Source organism: Lepidochelys kempii, chromosome 18, assembly GCF_965140265.1.
Source record: "Lepidochelys kempii isolate rLepKem1 chromosome 18, rLepKem1.hap2, whole genome shotgun sequence".
NCBI lineage: Eukaryota > Metazoa > Chordata > Testudines > Cheloniidae > Lepidochelys > Lepidochelys kempii.
Genome location: NC_133273.1, coordinates 18,865,077 through 18,873,610, shown reverse-complemented (window position 1 = coordinate 18,873,610; position 8,534 = coordinate 18,865,077). Strand labels below are relative to the sequence as shown.

The 8,534-nt window shown below is 44.0% G+C and overlaps 1 protein-coding gene across 1 annotated transcript; it reads left to right on the top strand.

Annotated features, from left to right (window-relative positions):
* Window positions 1–1,687: 1,687 nt before the first annotated feature.
* TMEM52 (transmembrane protein 52) lies at window positions 1,688–8,146 on the top strand. Its single transcript, XM_073316643.1, has 5 exons — window positions 1,688–1,911; window positions 2,488–2,531; window positions 3,660–3,704; window positions 6,162–6,331; window positions 6,975–8,146. The coding sequence occupies exons 1-5, from the start codon at window positions 1,858–1,860 to the stop codon at window positions 7,286–7,288; spliced, it is 627 nt and encodes a 208-aa protein (XP_073172744.1). The 5' UTR covers window positions 1,688–1,857; the 3' UTR covers window positions 7,289–8,146.
* Window positions 8,147–8,534: the final 388 nt, after the last annotated feature.

Here is an 8,534-nt window from a genome sequence, read left to right as displayed (position 1 = left end):
TAAAGTTATCCAAGGTGTGCAGCACTGTAGATGGTGCTTCATAACACACAGGGTAGCCTGCCCACAGTGACTAACCAGGGGATCAGCAAAAATCAGTTGTGTATTGTAGTTGGGTCTTTAACTGCTCTGAACTCTGGGGTATAGATGCAAGACCCCCTAAGCTTATTTTTACCAGCTTAGGTTAAAAACTTTCCCAAGGCACAAATTCCACCTTGAACAGTATGCTGCCACCACAAAGTGATTTAGACAAAGAATCAGGGAAAGGACCACTTGGAGTTCCTGTTCCCCCAAAATATCCCCCCCAAACCCTTTCCTGGGGAGGCTTGAGAATAATATCCTAATCAATTGATTACGAAGTGAACACAGATCCAAATCCCTGGATTTTTGGACACTGAAAAAAAAATTAATCAATTCTTAAAAGAAGAATTTTATTTAAAAAAAAAGGTAAAAATCCCCTCTGTTAAATCAGGTTGGAAGATAACTTTACAGGCTCCAACGAGAGACTGATGAACTGGAATTAATTTGCAAACTGGACACCATTAAATTAGGCTTGAATAAAGACTGGGAGTGGATGGGTCATTACACAAAGTAAAACTATTTCCCCATGCTTATTTCCCCCCACACACACACTGTTACTCTCACCTTCTTGTCAACTATTGGAAATGGGGCATCCTGATAATCACTACAAAAGGTTTTTTCTCCTGCTGATAACAGCTCACCTTAACTGATCACTCTCATGATAGTTTTCAGAGTAGCAGCTGTGTTAGTCTGTGTCCGTAAAAAGAACAGGAGGACTTGTGGCACCTTAGAGACTAACAAATTTATTTGAGCATGAGCTTTCCTGGGCTAAAACCCACTTCATCGGTCACATGCATCACATTATAGTGTCTATGGCAACACCCATTTTTTCATGTTCTCTGTGTGTATATATATATCTATATCTATATATATATCTTCCTACTGTATTTTCCACTGCATGCATCCGATGAAGTGGGTTTTAGCCCACGAAATCTTATGCTCAAATAAACATGTTAGTCTCTAGGGCGCCACAAGTCCTCCTCGTTCTTTTTGCTGATACAGACTAACGCGGCTGCTACTCTGAAATCAGTAAAACTGGGAACTGTGGAAAGGCTTTAAGTCATTGTGACAGGAGGCTGCTGTAAAGAAGGGGGTCCGTTCCTAGAGTGCTCTAGTAAAACAAGCCACTAGAACTGAGACAGGTATATGCATGCTGTCAGCAGCCGAATCATACAGGCCACGCACTGATGGGGTCTGACTGCAGCTGGCAGTGGTTACTTAGCCCCCTCTGCTTCTCCATTCTTCCAGGGATTGCCCCAGTTTTGTAAGGCAGATGGTGCCAGCTCCGAGCACCCTCCCTAGGAGGGCTCTGCCAAACGCGCTGGACGAGGATGCTGTCCCTTTGTGAACTGGTCCGGGGGGTGGTTTTTGCAGAGAGCACGGGATCCTCCCGTAGTCAGAGGAGGGTGGAATCGCTCCTCCGGCTGCGTGTGAGTGCAGACAGAGCGGCTGCTGTGCTTGACCCCCCCGCTCCATCCCAGTGCCAGCCCCCTCCTGCTGCAACGAACCAGGCCAGCAAAAGGAAGGGCGGGCCTCCCTCTCTGGTGGGCGGGGCTTCAGAGGCATGTGAGCCGCCGTCGGGGGAGGGAGGGTGATAAATATTGCCCAGAAGCGACAAGCTCGCCAGCCGGGAGCTGCCTGTTCCGTAGGGAGGCTTACAGAGCTGGGCGCAATCGTAGGCGTGCTCCTCGGGCTTTGCAAGACCTGATCTCCGCAGGGTTGTTGGAGGCATTTCTGGACGTAGGGGACCCGATTCTCTTCCCCCGGCTGCTTTGGAGCATGGCTGGCAAGGTGCATCGACTGTGCACGGGCTGGAGCCTGCTGCTGCTGCAGGTGGGACCGTGGAGCTCTTTGTTCGCGGGCGGGAGCACGTGCGTTCGCTCCAGCTGCTTTCTGCGGGCTCGCCTGGCGAGGAAAGGTTCTCGCAGACAAGCCCCAGCCTAAAGAAACTTTCCTGTGGCTTTAAAAGCTGTTGGGCCTCTGGGGCAGCTCTGTGCAGCCAGCTTAGCTAGGCACCTACACTGCATATGATGCCCCTTCCCCTACCTTCTCCCTCAGCTGATCGGCAGTGGTGGCTTGTTCTCACCAGCGGCCGTTTCTTTTATTGTTTGAGTAAATTCCCTTCTCTGGAGACGGGCTCAAGCCACAGGCAGGGTTCGTGGCGGGAGCCCTCTGAGGGCGTTGGGCGCGGCGGGGATATTTGATTGTGCTTACACGGTTGTTTCCCGTGTGGTGGGTTTAGCTTCTTGCAAACGCGCCGGGAGGCTGAGGGTCTAAATCGAACGACAAACCTACACCCCGCTAGGCAAGCAAGGGCCTCTGAGGATCGGGGCTCTCTGCCTTTGGCTGTCTGCTTCCATGCACGCTCGGGGTTTGTATCTGATGCTGTTTCCTTCCTTCCTTCCCCAGGCAGCGCTCTGCTCTTCCCAGAGTAACTGCGAGAGCCCCGACCAGTAAGTAAAAGCTCTCTCGCTATGGCAAAGGCATAGGTCTGAAGCTGTTTTAATCATGATGTGGCCCAGTGGAATTCTTTACTTGAGTTATACTTGGGTGGTTGTCTGGACTTCTGCTGCTGATCTTTTCTCTCTGGAAAGCCTTTGCTTAGGAGAACAACCCACGAATTTGATCAAGCCAATTCAGCTCATCTTTTCTTTTCTTTTCCTTTCAATCCTACCTACTGAGGAGGTTGGGGTGACCGATCCTTTCATTCAGACTTGACTCCCTTCTTCGAAATACCCTTTTGCCGTTTTTCCTCTCACCGGGTGTGGATTGAGCTTATTTTTGTAGTGAAAATAAGTGCAGCCTCCCCACATCTTCACTCCAGAAAGTCAGCTAACTTTAAAGTAACTCCCTTCAATCTTCATATTCTGATTATATCCACTATGCTAAAATGGCACAAAAGAATGAATACAGCCCAGTGACTGGATGCATAAATTGGTTTTCTATATGCTAAATGGATACAACTTGCTAAACATAATACTATTTTTCTCCCACTCTGGCAATTTGGCTGTTGCAGAAGTGATGTCATCTTTTTTGTATTTATGGGCAGGTCCCATTACAGCACTTTTGTTTGCATTACAGCCATGGCAAGAGTACTATAAGAATAATTTAGGATGAAAAAGCTGCCTTAGGCTGGAAATTTTCAGATGCATCTAAGGGAGTTGTGAATTTCAATGGCTAATTTCCTTAGCCTAAATAGCTGTCTACCCAAGAAACTAGGAATAGGTTAGTCTCTAAGGTGCCACAAGTACTCCTTTTCTTTTTGCGAATACAGACTAACACTGCTGCTACTCTGAAACCTAGGAATAGTTTGTTTTACAATTTTCATTGCAGCATCTGAGTTGTCTTTAAACTGTTAAAATTGTTTACAATGTTTACTGTTAAACATTTACAATTGTTTACTGTTAAAACTGTTTATGATGATCTTATGAAACAAAGTACAGAGTTTGTTTTTAGCTTCATTTTCTTAAATTGTTAATTGCCCTTTCTACTCTGCAATTAGTGAGAAATTTAGTTGCTTAGTTACTGAAATTAATATTTGAATGTAGAGACTGAGCTTAGTTATTCACCTTCATTTCCAGGTGTGCTCGGAATAATTCTAACTGGACTAGCCTGTGGTATGTCTGGTAAGTTCAGATTTATTTTACTTAACATACAAGATGTTTGGGAGGTGATGTAAACAAATAAATAGTAGGAATGGATGAATAAAGACACAGGTCTCTGATCCTGAATCGAAGAGGATGTCAAAAAGTCTGCCTGTGGCTAAATGAAAGGTGCCAGTGGAATACAACCTAGACTAGCTAGATGAAAAAGTAATCAATTCCATTCTATGTGGGACATGTTCCTAGATGAGTATTCCATCCCCATAACTCTGATATGTTACAGTTTGAGTCCAAAGCCATTGTGCACCCCTTCTAAACAGACAACTTGCTGAATCTTTGCTTGGAGAGGGATCAGCAGTGCAGTGTAGTGGACTTGTCAGTTCTTGGCATTGCATCAGGTTTTGCTTATCCCCCTCTCCCTTTTATGGTGGGTTATGATGTTGTTCTTTCTTTCACGGCTTGCTGAACTCCTTGTCATTGACTGATGGGTAACCTTTTTTTATTGGCTGATTTTATGACTTAAAAAGGAGAAAACAAATAGGCAAACACTATTGTAATAGACAGATCAGTGATTCCATTATATTGCAGGCTATATGCATCTTGGCTTGCAGCTTCAGAGTGTACATGTCAGGATGTATGCTGTAAAACTTAATGAGGGAATACAGTGCAAATTGGCCAGTGTTAACTACAGTTTAGCATTTGGACTAATTTAGGCTTCTACAAATACTCTAAACCCTCTCAGTGGCAGTTGATATGCAGAACTGTTTCAAAAACTAACTGACATTTTAAGACCGGCTTGAAGGCAGCTGTCAGTGTTCATAAACAGTAAAACTAATGTATCATAGTTTGCTGTTCAGAACTGTTACACTATTATAGCAGTGTACAGTAATCATCACTTCCCTCAGAGGTCACTCTCAGAATGTGGAATCATAAAACTCTTGAAATGCTAGGATGATCTAATTGGTTGGTGATGAGGTCATATTCTGCTGACTCTCTGGTGCAATGTTTATTACAAAGTTCCAGCAAAGTTTTATACTATGAAATGTAAAAGCGAGCCCTGAATATCCGTTACTTCCTGTTCTGCCATTGCTGTGTTCTGAATTTTCTACGTTTTATTTTTAAAAGTAATCTTAAATGGCCTGAAACGCTAGGAATTTATAGCTGCCGATCAGAGGTTAGTTTTGAAGAATCTAACTTCACTTCTGAGCAGGAAAGAAACCTGGGTTTGCTAAAACAGCAGTTTCATAAGGGTTGTCCTGAGAGTGCAGGAAACTGTGGTTCAGATCCCCGGGGTCAAGGAAGGTATTGGATTCCCATGGAGTACTAAAGCCTGTGGTATGGAATTTGAGCTGTTGTTCAGTGTAGGTTCCAAATTCCAGATCTTGTGGACAAGGGATATGTTTGCGTGATCCTCATACTAATAGAAATGCTCTTTTTAAAATTAAAGGAAAATAGTTTGTTTGGATTTAAACATCCCCTGCAGTATAATCTTGGTTACTTTTGAATTGTCATATTTAGTAATCTAGGAGTGCTAAGAAGGAATTATTTTGGAGGCATGCTTTTGATCTGTCAGTATTACCTTTAAATTGGTTGGAGAGGAGGGAAACGATACTGTTGGGGTCTCTTCTTCTGACCTGTGTGAGTAGTTGGGGGGGAGGGGGAGGGAAGGAATCCGAACATGGAAGTTTGGTGTGTCAGCTGTTCTGGAGAAGTTCCCTCCAATGTACCATGAGAATACTTAAATGTTTGACTTTGGGTCTCTTTCTTTACAACACTCCTAGGCACTTCTTGCAACCCAATCCCGCCTGGCATGCCTTATTGCTTAACTAGCTCATGAGAACACTTAATTCATTCAAGAACACTTTCAAGAATGGAAAAAACTCCAGAATTTAAATTTGAGAGGGGAGCCAGAAGCACCAAAATCTAGATTTTTAGGTGTATTGGGTGGAATTGACCCCTGAGTAGAGGGCCAATACACCATTAAGTGCCTATGCCCCATTAAATCTCACTTATGCACTATTTTGAGGACTTAAGTGGTTCAGAGGTCTAGATCTGGTATTGTGTCAAAGTCCAGATGGGAATGCTGGGAAAACAGCACCTTTTGAAGTCCAAACTCTTGCACTGCCCTCATTACTCAGTAGAATACTGATTTAGGTGTTGTGTATTATAAGGTTATACAACAGATACAAAAAAGTCTGGCCTGTGAATCTTTTAACTTAACACCATCCCTGAGTCAGGAAGGGTTTAACAAGTGATCAGTAGCACCAAAGCTTGGGGACATTAAGCTGACAGTTTTGTAACTGGCTTTTCTCACGCTGGCATTTACACACACAGAGCCAGCACCAATAAAAAAAGACTCCTATGTAGTAGGTAAGCCAGGCCTTGCAAAGAGTGTCCTTAGGAGTTAAAGCTCTCCTATTCATGGAAGGGGAGAAGCATTAATAATAAAGCAATGGGCTTCTCTCTCCTTGCATCTCCTAGGCTGATTCTACTGACCGTGGTCATGCTCCTGCTGTGTGGCATCACAGCAAGCTGCGTGAAGTTCTGCTGCCGGAAGAAGAGACCCCCAGTTCAGACCTTCCCTAGACGCCCCTACGATATGACGGTCGTCGCCGTTGATGGCGATAGCACTGCCCACAGCACCGTGACCTGTGAGTGTTCTTCAGGGGCTGCTATTCGGGGGTAATTCAGGCTTTAATCCTGGAGATGTTAGCACTTGGGGGTGCAATACTCCTGGCACTTCACATCTTCAAAGCAGATACTAACTAATCCTCACAACACCTCAGGCCCTGTGTGGTACTATCATCCCACATGTTGTAAATGGGGAAACAGAGGCAGAGAGAGGCTCAGTGACTTGCCCAAGTCTACACAGTGAGCAAGTGGCAGAAGGCAACCGGGGTTTAGTGCTCTAACGGTTCAAATAAGTCCCTGATGGGCTGGCCTTCTGCATGTTCTCTCACATCCATTCTTGCCCCGCCATTTTGTTCTGTCCGTCCCAGCCAAACTGCTTCTTATAGGTGCTATAGCACAAAACCAGAATGGTAGAACCACAACTAATAAGTATCCTGTTGTCTGGGTTACAGCATGCACCCATTATGTCAGACACCTCATTATAATAATTAGATGGGTCTAAACAAAAGCATTTTCTCCTGATTGCTTTCCGGGTGGGGCTGGGTGGGTTCCATCTATGTCACAGTTATAGATGAACAATTTACTGGAAAATAGTGTCGATCTTTATACAAAGATTCATTCTTTATTCACTTGTTCAAGCCTTATTGTGCCTTCTCTTTACAGCATACAGCTCTTTCCAGTACCCTCAGAGTGCCCCACTTCCATTTGGGGATATGGATAGGAGCACCATGTCTCCCCCAGCCTACAGCCTCTATGCCATGGAGTTGCCTCCCTCCTATGATGAGGCCATCAAAATGGCTAAGCCCTACATCGAAACAGTGTTGGTGGGCCAGAAACTCAATGACATCCTTGAGTCAGTGGCACCAGAAGAGTCAAATCAGCACCAAGGTTTTTCTGCTCCTGTGACCGGTGAACCGGAGACACAGCCAAGTTCAGAAGAACCACAAGTTGCAACACAAGGCCAACCTCAGCTCTAGCCCATTTAGGGGTGAGGGGGAGAGAGAGCAATACAAAGACCTTGAGAAGTACTAAAGACATTAAAAGTTTGATGTTATATGCAAGTAACCATGGGAAGAGGCCTAATCTGATGTCCCTATCAATGATCTGTCATGTGGAAGGAATGTTTCCTGCAATTGCAGTAATCTTCTGTTGACACTTCTAGGGTATTAAATGAAATAGGAGGACAGCAGTTTAAAAATACCCTGTGTGGGTAATACATGGATGCTAGTTTGTGTCCTGCCAATGAAAAATAATCCCTTGTACTGATATAGCAATGAAAAGGGCAGGGGCATGGTACTGCGATAGTGACACCTTCATTAGATGCCAGAATGATGCAAACAGTGCATTGTTCTTGAACAGAAGATGGAGTTTCCCAAACTTGAGGCAGAAATGGAGTCTTGAGCAAGTGCAAATTCAAGAGCTTCTATAGCTTGTCTCTTCTTTTGAGAAGGATAACTGTCCAGCAAATTGCTGAAGCACTGAACTCGTTGCTACGTAACGGCGAATGTTTCTTTAAACGGAAGGAAAATGGCACCCAAGGACCCTACTATAGTTCATGAATTGAAATCCACACTGTTATTTCCAGTGGTGGGGAGAGACGAGGGAAAAGGCATTTGTGCCAATTATGGGAGACCCGAATCGTTTAAAAAACCCATCATTTTCAAGATGGGGGGGGGGGGTGTTTGATGCTTGTTGGTTTTGTCAGTTACAGTGCAAATTAGCCTCCTGGAAGAAACTTTTATACATGGTTTGGTATTAAAATATTTCAAGTATTCATGCTTTTTGCTGACTGAATCCAATGGGTTTGAAAAACTAAATGATCTGGTAACACTGAATGCCTTGTCAGTAGTATGAATTTCAGAAAAAGTTAAGTTATAAAGCTGCAGTGCTTGACCTTCTTATGGGATTTTTATTATTTCACTGATTTTTTTAAACTATAAATAAAATTTTAACTTTTTAATGGAAACCATCTGCCATTGTGAGATCTAAGTAACCTAAGAAAGGGTTACACAGAAAAGTGTCCAATAGAAATCTCTTCAAGGAAAGAGATGTGAAGCATAGAACAATAGAAATGAGCACTGAAGGGATCTTTCATACCATGTAGCTCAACTCCACACTATATTTCCTTGGGACTGTGGGGCTTGCATGCTAACCGTTTTTGTGTGTGCATGGGAACCATATAAACCTTCTGTCCCTTAAAACTGCAGGTCCAAGAAATCCTAG